The sequence below is a fragment of the Physeter macrocephalus genome, chromosome 2, assembly GCF_002837175.3.
Source record: "Physeter macrocephalus isolate SW-GA chromosome 2, ASM283717v5, whole genome shotgun sequence".
NCBI classification, from domain to species: domain Eukaryota; kingdom Metazoa; phylum Chordata; class Mammalia; order Artiodactyla; family Physeteridae; genus Physeter; species Physeter macrocephalus.
Window position 1 is genome coordinate 136,036,560 of NC_041215.1, and position 14,011 is coordinate 136,050,570.

The 14,011-nt window shown below is 48.0% G+C and overlaps 1 protein-coding gene across 10 annotated transcripts in view; it reads left to right on the forward strand.

Annotated features, from left to right (window-relative positions):
* The first annotated feature begins 3,091 nt into the window (after positions 1–3,091).
* The window catches only part of SCLY (selenocysteine lyase), a 32,176-nt gene continuing 21,256 nt past the window's right edge, over positions 3,092–14,011 (forward strand). For 2 of the 10 annotated variants that reach the window (XM_028483025.1, XM_028483037.2), the window contains exons 1-4: positions 3,092–3,265; positions 4,814–4,925; positions 7,173–7,288; positions 13,232–13,332. In XM_028483025.1, coding sequence (XP_028338826.1) covers positions 3,124–3,265; positions 4,814–4,925; positions 7,173–7,288; positions 13,232–13,332 — 471 coding nt within the window. In that variant the 5' untranslated portion in view covers positions 3,092–3,123. Of the gene's footprint in view, positions 3,343–3,917; positions 3,943–4,813; positions 4,926–6,541; positions 6,838–7,172; positions 7,289–13,231; positions 13,333–14,011 lie in introns of those variants that run through there. The other 8 variants (XM_028483028.1, XM_055090853.1, XM_024124477.3 and 5 more) reach the window with 8 other exon arrangements.

Here is a 14,011-nt window from a genome sequence, read left to right on the forward strand (position 1 = left end):
TTTATTTATTTATTTAATTTATTTATTTTTGGCTGCGTTGGGCCTTCGTTGCCCCGCACGGGCTTTCTCTGGTTGCGGCGAGTGGGGGCTGCTCTTCGTTGTGGTGCAGGGGCTTCTCATGGCGGTGGCTTCTCTTGTGGAGCACGGGCTCTAGGTGTGTGGGCTTCAGTAGTTGTGGCATGTGGGCTCAGTAGTTGTGGCTCACGGGCTCTAGAGCGCAGGCTCAGTAGTTGTGGCTCACGGGCTTAGTTGCTCCACGGCACGTGGCATCTTCCCAGACCAGGGCTCAAAACCGTGTCCCCTGCATTAGCAGGAGGATTCTTAACCACTGCGCCACCAGGGAAGCCCTAAACCTCAATTATTATAGTTTCTGTCCGATATGGGTTTTTCTTTGTTTTCGTTTTTTTTGCCTCACCACTCAGCATGCGGGATCTTAGTTCCTCAACCAGGGGTTGAACCTGCGCCCCCTGCAGTGGAAGCGCAGTCTTAACCACCGGGCTGCCAGGGAAGTCCCGATATGTTTTTTTTTTATTGTTGTTTGTTCTTGTTTTATGACTGCCTTTTAAAAAAAATAAGATATACCCCCTTATCTCCTTGTAGACCTATCCTGTATTGAAGACACTCTGAGTGCTGTATGACTATTTTCCCTTAGGTGTGAGCTCTGTTTGGTGCATTTACTACCTCATTTCCATGGAGATGGCATTCCTCAAATGTTTGGTCTTTATTGGGCACTGATTTCGTAATTAAGACACCCTGTTAGGGCACCTGTTGCATCTGTTTGGCCAGCCCACTTGGAATCGTGGTGGCTGCTACCGCTTTTAGGAAGAGTGAAGAGGCCACAGGTCCTCCGTGTGTGGGTATCGCCAGCCACACGGGGCGCTGTCTTGTCTCTGACTTCACCACTACACTCACTATATCCACCTGGAAACACAAACCCTCTAACCGCTGCCTAACCGGTCCAAGGGGGGCTGGAGATGAATCAACTCCCTTGTCAGTGGTCCCTGGGCCCCTCCAGCTCCCACCCTTACGGCCTTCCATATAGACTTAGAGAATGAAACATGTCCCCCACCTTTGCTCTTGACCTCGTGCCCGCTCACTGCCTCCAGGACTTTACCTCTTCTTTCTCTTTTATCTTCAGCTTCCTTGTTAGCTACCTCCCGTCAGCTATAAACATGCTCAGTCTCTAAAACATTTCCCCTTCATGTTGTACCCCTTTTACCTCCTTCCTCCACCTTTTGAAGAGCTGACTGCCTTCTCCACCCTTTCTTGTCCTGTTCTTTCCTCAGCTCTGCATCACCCCTCCCCCACCACTGCTCTACTGAAATTCCTCTCACTGAAACCATCAGTGTCTCCTGATTGTCTACTGAGTATCAGTAGACACTTCAGATTTCCTCTCAGCTGCACTTACACTACCTTGTGTATTTTGACACTCTTCCTTCATTCCCTTTCCTTTCCTCCTCTTTTGACTGCCTTGAGCTTCTGTGTACCTATTTGCTTCTTTTTTTTATTATTATTTTAATTCGAAAGGGTGTTTTTTAAAATTTATTAATTTATTTTGGCTGCGCTGGGTCTTCGTTGCTGCACGTGGGCTTTCTCTAGTTGTGGCGAGCAGGGGCTACTCTTCTTTGCAGTGCGAGGGCTTCTCATTGTGGTGGACCCTCTTTTGTTGCAGAGCACAGTTCTAGGCGTCCGGGCTTCAGGAGTTGTGGCTCGTGGGCTCTAGAGCGCAGGCTCAGTAGTTGTGGTGCATGGGCTTAGTTGCTACGCGGCATGTGGGATCTTCCTGGACCAGGGCTCGAACCCGTGTCCCCTGCATTGGCAGGAAGATTCTTAACCATTGGGCCACCAGGGAAGCCCTCTATTTGCTTCTTAAATGTTGGTGTGTCCTTTGCTCCTGGCCGCATTTGGCAAGAAATGAGCTTGGTTTGCAAGCAAGAATGAAAGGAAACAAGGAGTCCAGAAATGTGGAGACTTGCAGAGCTGGAAAATAACAACTTCTTCTGGACCCCAACAGGAGATAAAATTGAGCAAGTCTACAAACATCCAATTAAAATTCAATTTCTTGACAAAGCATTCCTGCATTCAAATTCTGGCTCCATTACTCCCCGTGTAAACTTGGGCAAGATGCTGACCTTTTCTGTACCTGACTTTCCTCATCTATAAAGTGGGGATAAAGGCACCCACTTGATACGGGTGTTATCAGGAGGAAACTAGTGAATACACGAAAGGCGCTTGGAACAGTGCCTGACACATGCTCAGGGCTCAAACTTAGAAATTGTTATTTTGCCAAAAGGGCAAGAGACGGTGGGTGGCTTCATTAGAATTCAAGCATCTGGATCTTTGCCCTCTCTCACCGCTTTCGCAACTGACTTGTATTATGGTTGGCAGGATACACGAATGCTAGACATGTCCATTTGACTGCCTCTCAGACAAAGCAACAGGTCGGAAACTCAGCCCATCACCTTCCCCGCCCCGGGGCTCCTTCCTGTTCTGGTAAAGGGACTAACATCCTCCTCCCTCACCCTCCCGCGTGCCCCACATTCAGCTGACCCCGTTCCCTAAATCTGTCCCGGATCCAGCTTTCCTGCGTTTTGCGCCCGGGCTTGGTGTTCCTCATGTGTTGCCTTGGCTCCTGTAACAGCCTCCACTCCAGACCCCTCAGATCCACCCGCAGGAAATGAGCCCTAATTTCACCCAAAGTCACCCAAGCAGAGGGTCGGATCATGGTGGAGCCCCCCCGGGACAGCGGTGACGCAGGGCGTGGCCCGCCGGCCTCGGAGGACCGGGACTCCCGCTCCAGCCGGGCGGAAGCACGCGGACCCCTCGCTCCTCGGCCGCCCCGGGGCCCCCGCCGCCCTCGCCCCCGGTGCCGCCTACCCGCTCACCGCCCAGGGCCCACGCACACCCCTTACGCCCTCACTCCGCCGCCGGGGCCACGCCCCCTGTGGCGCGCCTGCAGCCCCGCCCCCAGCCTGTCACCTGACCGCGCGCAGCCGGGGCCCCGCCTCCCGGCGGAGCGCCGCTGAAGCGCGAGGATTGGCTGGGAGTGCGCACCTCAGCCAATCCGGACTCGCCTCGGCACTCGCGGCCCCGCCTCCTCCCGGTGGCGCTCCTGACAGTGACATGCTCTGCCGGTTGGGGCCGAGCCCGGGGTGGCCGGCCTGGGCGGGGTCGGGATGGAGGCGGCCGGGCCGCGGAGCAGGGACGCGCGGGGGCGAGCGGCGAGTCCACCTGGCAGCCGAGCAGAGAAGAGCCCGCCGGAGAGGTGCGCTCCTTGAGCGGAAGGCAGGGGAAGCCGTCGGCGCCCTCCTCCAGGAAGCCTTCCAGGCGCCGCGTGGCGAGGTCTGAGGGTGGCGGCCGGCCGGTGGTCACTCCCCGAGGGAGGGGGCGGCCAGCTGGTGGTCACTCTCCAGGGGAGGGGTCCTTCCCGGAGAGAGGCCGCCAGCTGGCCGGTCTCTCGCGGGCATGAGGGTCCGCGCGGGGTTGCAGCGCCGCCCAGCTGTCCGCGCGGGAGGCCTAAAGCAGAGATGAACGCTGAGAGGACTAGCGGATGCGAGGCGTGGCCTGCGAAGGGCTTCGGGGAGGTGACGCTTGGCTAAAACCTGAGTGACATCCAGGAGTGAGCCGCACAAGTTCTGGGAGCGAGCGCGCGGGGAAGAGGAAAGCGCAGCAAAGGCCCCGAGGGCAGGAACGAGCCCTCGGGGTCCAGGGCAGCGAGGACTGCGGAGCGGAGGGGCTTGGGGCAGCTGTCCGCGAGCAGAGCCGCAGAGCCCAGGAAGGACTTGGGGTGTCCTGGAGGTTTGAGAGGGGAGTGACGTCATTTAAGTAAATTACAAATTACTACTTTATATTTTAAAGGAATCCTTCTGGCTGCTTTGTACGGAGTAGGGGTTGCAGGAAGCAGGGAAGCCAGTTGGGAATCTTTTGTCATAATGGAAGAGGGTGAGGCGGTGTGGACCGCAGTGGTGGCAGGGGTGGCGGGAGAAGGGTTTGTACTGAGAATAAACCCGGCACTTGCTGATGCGTCCTCGGAGTAGGGGAAGGGTGGGGTTAAGAAGGATGCCCCGAAGCTGCTGGCCTGAGCACCTGGCAGAGTGGGGGTGAAGACGGGGTGGGGGGGCACTCCAGCCCACAGAGCTGTTCCAGCCTGCTGGGACCTTCCCCTAGGCGGGGGAAATGCATCTTTGTTTGTTTGTGAGTCTTCACCCCCAATCCAGGAATTTGTTAAATACTTTCTGGGTAGGAGGGGTAATCCTCTCTACCTGAGTATGAGGAACTGGCGTGTGTCTTTAAAATTTGGGTCCAGGCCAAAATCTGCCATGTCTTTCATTAGGTTTCATTTGCTTGGAACTGAGAAAAGGGAGCTGGGAAAATGTACTGAGTGTAGAAGAGATTCGTGATGCCTTTTTTTTTTGGTTATGAACCTAATAAAGTTTACCTTTCCCATGCAATATTGATAGCACTTTAAAGAAGTAGCAAATGATGGGGCAGAGTAATCTGTGAAGTGTTCTGAAATTCCAGCTTTGAATTAGCTCAGCCAAGCAGGAGATTGAAGAGCTGTGGTCTAGTAGTTTGAGGAATTTTGGAGTACTTATCATTGGAAGTGAGAGCAGAGTTAGGGGCACATGCAGGTTTAAGACTCAACAGGACCCAGGGATTCCTAATACCCGGGTGGCCAAGGATGGCTGCTCAGACTTCCCAAGCCCCAAAGCCTTGTGCTTGGGCATCTCAGAGACAAGATGCTGCATTAAAACACTCCATGGAGGGACTTCCCTGGTGGTCCAGTGGTTAAGAGTCCTCACTTCCATTGCAGGGGCTACGGGTTTGATCCCTGGTCGGGGAGCTAAGATCCCACATGCTGCAGGGCATGGCCAGAAAAAAACACTCCATGGGTTAAAGAACCTGTGTTTTAACAGCCACCATTGGTAATTGTGTTTGAACTTTCATGTGGATTGGTTTAAACGCTATTGCTGATTTTAAGAATTTTCATGTGGATTGGTCTAACCGCTATTGCTGATTTTAAGAATTTTCATGTGGATTGGTCTAAACGCTATTGCTGATTTTAAAGTCGGGTATAATAATTAATGGTATCTGGCAGGATTGCCTACTCTTGTGGATTGGTTTAAACGCTATTGCTGATTTTAAGAATTTTCATGTGGATTGGTTTAAACGCTATTGCTGATTTTAAGAATTTTCATGTGGATTGGTTTAAACGCTATTGCTGATTTTAAGAATTTTCATGTGGATTGGTTTAAACGCTATTGCTGATTTTAAGAATTTTCATGTGGATTGGTTTAAACGCTATTGCTGATTTTAAGAATTTTCATGTGGATTGGTTTAAACGCTATTGCTGATTTTAAGAATTTTCATGTGGATTGGTTTAAACGCTATTGCTGATTTTAAGAATTTTCATGTGGATTGGTTTAAACGCTATTGCTGATTTTAAGAATTTTCATGTGGATTGGTTTAAACGCTATTGCTGATTTTAAGAATTTTCATGTGGATTGGTTTAAACGCTATTGCTGATTTTAAGAATTTTCATGTGGATTGGTTTAAACGCTATTGCTGATTTTAAGAATTTTCATGTGGATTGGTTTAAACGCTATTGCTGATTTTAAGAATTTTCATGTGGATTGGTTTAAACGCTATTGCTGATTTTAAGAATTTTCATGTGGATTGGTTTAAACGCTATTGCTGATTTTAAGAATTTTCATGTGGATTGGTTTAAACGCTATTGCTGATTTTAAGAATTTTCATGTGGATTGGTTTAAACGCTATTGCTGATTTTAAGAATTTTCATGTGGATTGGTTTAAACGCTATTGCTGATTTTAAGAATTTTCATGTGGATTGGTCTAAACGCTATTGCTGACTTTAAGAATTTTCATGTGGATTGGTCTAACCGCTATTGCTGACTTTAAGAATTTTCATGTGGATTGGTCTAACCGCTATTGCTGATTTTAAGAATTTTCATGTGGATTGGTTTAAACGCTATTGCTGATTTTAAGAATTTTCATGTGGATTGGTCTAAACGCTATTGCTGATTTTAAGAATTTTCATGTGGATTGGTCTAAACGCTATTGCTGATTTTAAAGTCGGGTAAAATAATTAATGGTATCTGGCAGGATTGCCTACTCTTCCATATTCACGAAAGCTTCTGAAAGTGTTTGATACTCTGGTAAAAAGATATACAGATAAATTTCACTTAGGGATCTTTCAGGGTCTGTCACTTCTGTGACATCTGTCACCTTATAAATCAAGCCCCTACCTTGTGCCAGCCGTTGTCCTCAGTGTTGGCGCCAGAGCTGGGAGGAAAACGGGAGCTTGTGGAGCTGCTGTTCTGTTACTTTCTGTTGAGATAGAGATTAAACAAGGAGCAAGTCTAGTGCGTTAGATGATGGGGTGCCTTGGAGAAACGGGGTGCCAGGGGACACAGCCCTGGGGAGGAGGGCATGGGTGGCTGCAGTTTTATTTAGAGCCCAGGTTGCCTCACAAGAGGGTCAAGTTGGAGCAAAGCCCTAAAAAGTAAGGTGGGGGTGTCAGTGTGGTCATTCTAGGCAAAGAAAACGGAGAGTGCAAAGGGAGGAGAAGCAAGCCTGCACATGCCCCCCACCCCGCAGAGGAGACTGCAGCTCAGGGGAAGCAGAGGGGGGAGAGGGGACGCAGTGGGCGCCTAGGTCACCCGAGCCTCACAGCCATCGCAGACACTGCAGGGAAATAAAGGAAAACTACTGGTGAAGTGGTGAAGTGGAAAAACCAGGGGGAAAGCCCTGGGGAATGTGCGGCTCCCTGGGACTGCAAGGTTCCCCTGCTTCCCTCAGGAGGAAGGCCGGAGTCAGGTAGGTAGCCCAGGCCCAGCGGACCACCCCTCCTACCAAGCGGTGAAAAGAAGTTTTGAAAGTTTTGAAAGTCCAAAGGGATAATTTCCTAACAGTGATAAAGGAAGCTAGCAAATACTCTTGATAGATGGTTGGAAAACACATATACATTTTCCATAAGTAATGAAGACGTGGAGACTTCTGAGCGCAGCTTGTAGAATCCGGCACATGTAAATGCAGAGAAGCACCCCGACCTTGACATTGTTTGCTCCTGTTGATATGATAGACAGGGTGCAGCTGTGTTTCCGGATTTCACCTTCTTTTCCCTAATAGGCACGTCTTTATTTTCTCTCCAGCAGGAAAGTGTATATGGACTATAATGCAACCACCCCCCTGGAGCCAGAGGTCATCCAGGCCATGACTGAAGCCATGCAGGAAGCCTGGGGAAATCCCAGCAGCCCTTACCCGGCAGGTAATTCCAGAAGACACACACAGATCAGAGATGTGGGGGGCAGAGGTATTCTTAGAGAAATTGTATACCAGATGGGATGACTCAGTTTTGAATAGATTTTCTGTTAACTGCAAATCTTTAGCTGTAATTTTGGGTAGTTTTTTTCCTGAGAAGTCCAAATTTGAGCCTTGTTGATACCATCATCTTTCATCTTTAACATACTCTCCTGTCCTCCTTTCCCAGATGAAAAAGCTGTCTTATTAAGAGTTGTTTGTAGTGACAGTACCTATTAAAACCCTGTCACGTATCTGTCTCAGTCGACCGTTACAAAATTTGCAAAATAGATCTTTTACAACATCAGGATCACATAGAATCCTGGTCTCCTTTTTTTTTAAATAAAAATTACTTCCAAATTCTTCAGTTATAAATATTCTTATATGTTTCTCGTTTATTCTTGTTTTAATGTAGAGCATTAAATTGGAGGTCTTGGAAAAGAATTTGCTTCAAATCAGGAGTTACATGGCAGAGTCACGTTGTGTCTTTCAGACAGTGAGCTGAAGCTGTGTCTTCTTATTTAACGCTTTATCAGGGATAATGAAGATAAACTATCTTAACTGTGGATCACGATGAACTAAAATAACTTTCAGACTACTGCCACGCCCTAGGATTTAGCAATACCTGTGTATAAATTTATAGGCTTTTGTGGGTTTTCATGTCGGTTTGCTTATTAAAATCTTCACAACTTGATAACTAGAAGCTTCTGCAAAATCAGATACTAGTCATTCATTAACTTTGTTGTTGGTCTATCTTATACATGTATTCTGGCTAATCTTCTGGACGTTACCTTGTAGCTAATCTTTCCTCTAGTGAAACTGAAGTTTCTGACGCATAAAACTGGAGAATCCAGAGAACAGTTAAGTGCTAATAAAAAGCATTTATCATGAAGAAATTTAGGAATAACCCTCAGGGAGAAATAACCCTTCTAGACCTGATGAAGCCTGTCTGTGGATTGCATGTTGCCTTGACAGCCTTTGTTTCCACAAATTAAGAACCATAACTAAAAATGCATTGCAATAATTCTCTGTTGACACTCAGGTAGAAATGGAAAAGAAAAAAAAAATCACCTGTATGATAGAATGGTTTATTTTCACAATATTATGATTTAATAATGATAATAATTCCTTGGAGGGTAATCTGCTTTAAGGGAAATATTAAGGAGGTACGGGAAGAGTTTAGAAACCCAAGATGTTTTTTACTACCTCGCTTATAACCTCAGTGTCCGTCAGTCAAGGATGGATCACATAAAGGATGCAGAAGCCCTGGCGTGAGCTCTGGTCCCCCTTAAAGCAATGGCGTGGCCTGTATTGATGGCCTAGGAGGAGAGTTGCAGCATTTGGCCCAAGTGGAAAATGCACGTTATAAATGTGCAGTGTGATTGATTTCCCCTGCCCAGCACCCAAGAAAAAATTACGTAGAGCAGGTATGGAAAACGTATAGTTTTGCAGTGAGAGACAGAAACTCCCAAATAACTGTAGATTAAACAGCTTGAAATTTATTTCTCTCACAGTCCAGGGCCCATGTGGCTGCTCCGCCACTACCAGAGACCCAGCTCCTTCTATCTTAAAACTTTTTCCATCTTTAACATGCACCTGCCCCTTGGGGTCAAGATGCCTCCTGCAGTTCAAGCCATCATGTAAGCAGTCCGGCCTGTGGGACGGAGAGAAAGAGGAGGAGAAAGGGCTGCCTGAGTCCTTCAGAGACACTTCTGGAAGTTGCAAGTACCACTCTGGCCTGTAACCCATAGCCAGAGGTTGGTCCCATGGCCACGCGTTGGCATTTCAGTTGCAGTGGAAGTTGGGAAATGGGGTCTAAATTCTTAATTCATCTAAGACTTTCTTCATTTAAATGTGGCCTGAATTAAGATGTGTTCCAGCTGAAAATGCCTCCGTGGTAGCGAGGGAGAGTGGCAGCTTGGGCAACAGCCCCAGCACAGACGGGACGCCCACCGGACGCCCCCGCCGCAGTTATCTTGGAGTGGCGGGACTGCAGGAGGTTTTGAGTATTTTCTTTTTGTATCATGGTATTTAATTCTTCTACAGTCAGCATGGCTAGTGTAATGAGAAGAAAACTTTACTAAAGCCAAGCTTTTGTCTCTTCAAAACTCTGTTTCTTAGCTGACACGGCAGTACACCCGCTGTGCTATGACGTTCCCCGGCTCACCCCCCCGCGCTTGTGGGTGCCTCTGGCTGTGGAAATGCGGGGAGGGTGTCACCGTGCGCATAGCGAGTTAGGTTGACGGCGCTCGCGCACGCGCCCCCACTTCTGTTATTAGCGAGAACCTGCATGGTGGGTGGGCATCAGGGCTCAGGTTCACAGCCGAGGGCGTCCTTTCTCCGAGTGGGCCAGCGGCCTGCAGCATCTCGGGCTGGTCCCCAGATGGAACCCAGCTCTCCTAGCCCTGGGTTCTGGGGTTTTCCCACCATCACCCCTCCTGCTGCAGTCAGGGATTCCCTAGGGCCTTTTCCCCAGGTGTCTTCTGAGGCACTCAAGGGCAGCCCTCCCTCAGGAGGGAGGGTCCGGGGCTCACCTTCAAGGGCTCCAGTCCTCCCCTGTGAGCCGTCCACTCAGCTTGCCTGGAGGGCGCTTACTCTGTGCCTGGTGGGCGGAGCAGCCCACAGACAAAGGTCCTGCTCTTGTGAGGGGGCAGCGGGCAGCGGGCAGTGAACAGATACAAGTATGGGAGGTGGGCAAAGCCCTGTGGGGAGCAGTAAAGCCGGATAAAGGGCAGACAGTTGTGGGGGAGGGGTCCCGCTTTGCGGAGGATGATCCTAATCGCGGATGATATATGTTTGCAGACATGAGGAGGGGACGCCTGGGGAGGCACTGCAGGCAGAGGGTTGTGGGTGACAGCAGGGGGTTCGGGGGTCCAAGGGGTTTGGGGGCAGTGCCACGCTGGGCTGTGGAGGCCACTGTGAGGTGAGGGCCGGCTCTCGTGGGCCTGGGGTGGAGTGCGTCTGGAGGGCCTGAGCAGAGGGGTGACATAACTGAGGTCACTCACGAGACCCCACACTCTGAAAACGTATGAAGGACCCCAAAGAGCCTCTGCTTACGCACGCTTTGTCTGTAGATATTTGCCACATCAGAACTTAACACTAAAAACCTTTAAATAGATACGTATCTATTCATTAAAAGTAACAATAATAAATCCATTACATGTTAACTTTTTTTTTATGAAAAACAAACTATCTTTTCCAAAACAGAACAAATTTAGTGAGAAGAATGGCACTGTTGTACATGTTTGAAAATCTTCAAGGTCTGGATAAATAGAAGACGTTTGGGTCCCATACCTGTATCCAGTACCTGTATCCAGGACTGGATACCTGTATCCAGTCCATTGCAATATTCACATCACGTAGCCTCTGCAGGGCTTCCTTATATACCTGCGAGAAAATGAGTGTAAAAAAGGCAAATGATGTCTCAGTATTATTAGGAAAATAGTTTTTACTTTGTGGACCCCCAGAGTTCCCCAGACCACACTTTGTTTGAACACAGGTGTTTTAACCAGTATTGGTTGAGTACCTACTGTGTGCCGAGCATTGTTCCCGGTGAGGGAAAAGCACAGAGAATGTTTGGGTTTTCAAGGCATTACTTTGGCCGCTTTGTGGAGAATGGACCACAGTGGGGTCCGTGGAGTTGGGGTCATGCCAGGGGAATATCCCAGCAGTGGCCTTGACTCAGCTGGTGGCTGGGGCAGGGGGAGGTGGGGTTGGATTCTGGATATTTTTGACGGCAGATCCTACAGGATTTGATAATGGGTTGGGTGATGGAGTAGGAGAAAGACAGGAGCTTTCACCCTGGTCCCCTGGAAGGATTGAGTTGCCTTTTACTTACTGAGAAAGGAAAGGCTGGGAGCCTTTGAGAAAGAAGCCAGTTTGTGGGGAGGGAGGCAGCCATTCAGCTTTTTTTGTTTGTTTGTTTTTGTTTTTAAATTTATTATTTATTTATTTATTTTTGACTGCGTTGGGTCTTCACTGCTGCGCACGGGCTTTCTCTAGTTGCGGAGCGCGGGGGCTCCTCTTCATTGCGGTGCGTGGGCTTCTCATTGCGGTGGCTTGTCTTGTTGCGGAGCATGGGCTCTAGGCATGCGAGCTTCAGTAGTTGTGGCACGTGGGCTCAGTAGTTGTGGCTCACGGGCTTAGTTGCTCCGCGGCATGTGGGATCTTCCCAGACCAGGGCTCGAACCCGTGTCCCCTGCCTTGGCAGGCAGATTCTTAACCACTGCGCCACCAGGGAAGTCCCTGGACATTCAGCTTTGAATGTGTGTAGTTTCAGATGCCTGTTGGACATCCAGGTAGGGTGAGCAGCGTCCAGAACAAGGTATGGGTTGGAATTTTGGGCGTATGTTGATGTACAAGTTGTGGACGTCACCTTCTTTTTTCTTGGGTAAACGCCATTTACCATAAACACCTAGGAGCAGAATGGCGGGGTCAGATGGGATGTGTAAGTTTGATTTCCTAAGGAACTGCTGTGCTCTCTCCAAAGTGCTTGTACCAGTTTCTGTTCCCACTGATGTGAATGAGAGTTGCATTTTCTTCGCATCCTCCTGACCACTTGGACTGGCCAATCTTTTCATTTTAGCCATTCTAATAGGTACATCACGGTGGTGAGGTAGCCCCACGAATCCTTGTGTAGAATGGTCTCCAAGACTTGTCTATAAGTGGAAAGGGAAGTTTTTGCAAACCAACTTGTAAATTATGAAACCCATTTTTGAAAAGGAAAAAGAAAACCCTGTGAAATACTTATATGAAGGTCTACAGGCGCATCGAAACAGGCTCCGGGGGCTACACGCCACCTGGGCTACCCGATTGTCCTGGGAAGGGCAGTGGGGCATGGGCAGGGGACCTGCTGCTGTGGGGTCAGCCCAGCAGCTCCTCAGAGGGGGCTTCTCAGCAGAATCCTGGAAGAAGAGTGGGCCGTGAGCTGGTGGACGGGGTTTGAGCGGCACTCAGGAGGAGCTAACAGTGTACCAGGCAGGGGTCCTGCCCGAACTGATTGACGTTTACTGCAGTCTTTTAAAGTATCACTAATTGAAAGGACTGGGTTTCCTAAACACCCCAGACCTTCGTTGCTTGTAATTAAAACCTACGCAATAGTCTTAAGGAGTGTGTGGATTACTTTGTATATTTATTTTTACCACATCTTTTTGCATTTCTATCTTTACGTATGTTTTATTATTTATATGTTTGTTTTAGTGGTACCTGCTCAAAAAAATTTTTTTATAAATAGGACTGAATAGTCAAAAATGTTTGGAGTCTACTGGTCTACAGACTAAAAATGGTCATCAAAATTTTCAGAATTCCCATCCCAGAGCCTTTCTTTCTCTGCCACATGAAGTTTGGTTCCTGTTTTCCTGCTCTCCAGTGAAACTGGGAATAGCTGGGCTCCTAGCAGCTGTTTGAAAGCAAATGTGTCCCTGAGGCGGTGACCTTTCTCATTACCTAGGGGTAATGACATATGGCATTGGGCTTTGTATCGAGGAGTTCTGTTTTTGCTTATTTTTGTTGTTTTGCAGCATGATCTTAAGCAAATTATTCCATCCTTTCATTCTCCTGTCTTGACGGATGGGAAGCAAGGCAGATGGCCACAGCTTCCCCTCTCCCGTAGCATCTGGTAAGAAGAAGACCATGTCTCAGGGAATTTTAGGGTTCCCAGGCATCCTCTCATATTTGTTTCTGGCTCTCACTAAGTTACTGAAATCTCAGTAGTTTTCACTGATTTGCTGACATCTTACAGCTGCCCCTTCGCCAAGTGATTTCTGGTTGTAGCTCATGTTAGTGGAGCACGTTTTGTCTTAGAACTGCCCGCTCAGATCTCTCACTCCTTCATGTCTGGTTGTTCTTTTAAACATGTGTTGATTGGACTTGGTGAAGCAAAGTTAATGAATTTCCATTTTGGTGCCTCAAGGTAGGAAGGCCAAGGAGATTATCAATGCAGCTCGGGAAAACCTTGCCAAGATGATAGGTGGGAGACCTCAAGACATGATCTTCACTTCCGGGGGCACAGAGGTAAACAGTCTCAACAGTCTCATGTTCTTTTAGCTGTAAGTTATTTTTTTTTTAAAGTAGAAGGTGGCTGCCTCTTGGTATTATTGTTTTTTAAAGAAAGAGTAATGCTTTGTCCTTGATATAATTAGCCAACATTTATCCTATAAGTGAATTCCAGGGGGCTGATAGGATATTTGTTACATAACGTATAAATTAATTTGCTTTGCATTGCTATTTCAATAAAGAGAGTTTCCCCTTCATTTTGGCCTGTAATCATTCCTCTGAATCCCACTAAGTTGCTTACCTTGTTAAGAGTGTGAGGTTTCCGGTCAGAATGGCCATCATCAAAACATCTACAAATAATAAATGCAGAGAGGGTGTGGAGAAGAGAGGACCCTTCTACATTGTTGGTAGGAATGTAAATTGGTGCAGCTACTATGGAGAACAGTATGGAGGTTCCTTAAAAAACTAAAAATAGAACTACCATATGACCCAGCAGTCCCACTCCTGGGCATACATCTGGAAAAGACAAAAACTCTAATTCGAAAAGATACATGCACCCCAATGTTGATAGTAGCACTATTTACAATAACCAAGACATGGGAACAACCTGAATGTCCATGGACAGATGACTGGATCAAGATGTGGTATATATATATATATATATATATACACACACAATGGAATACTACTCAGCCAT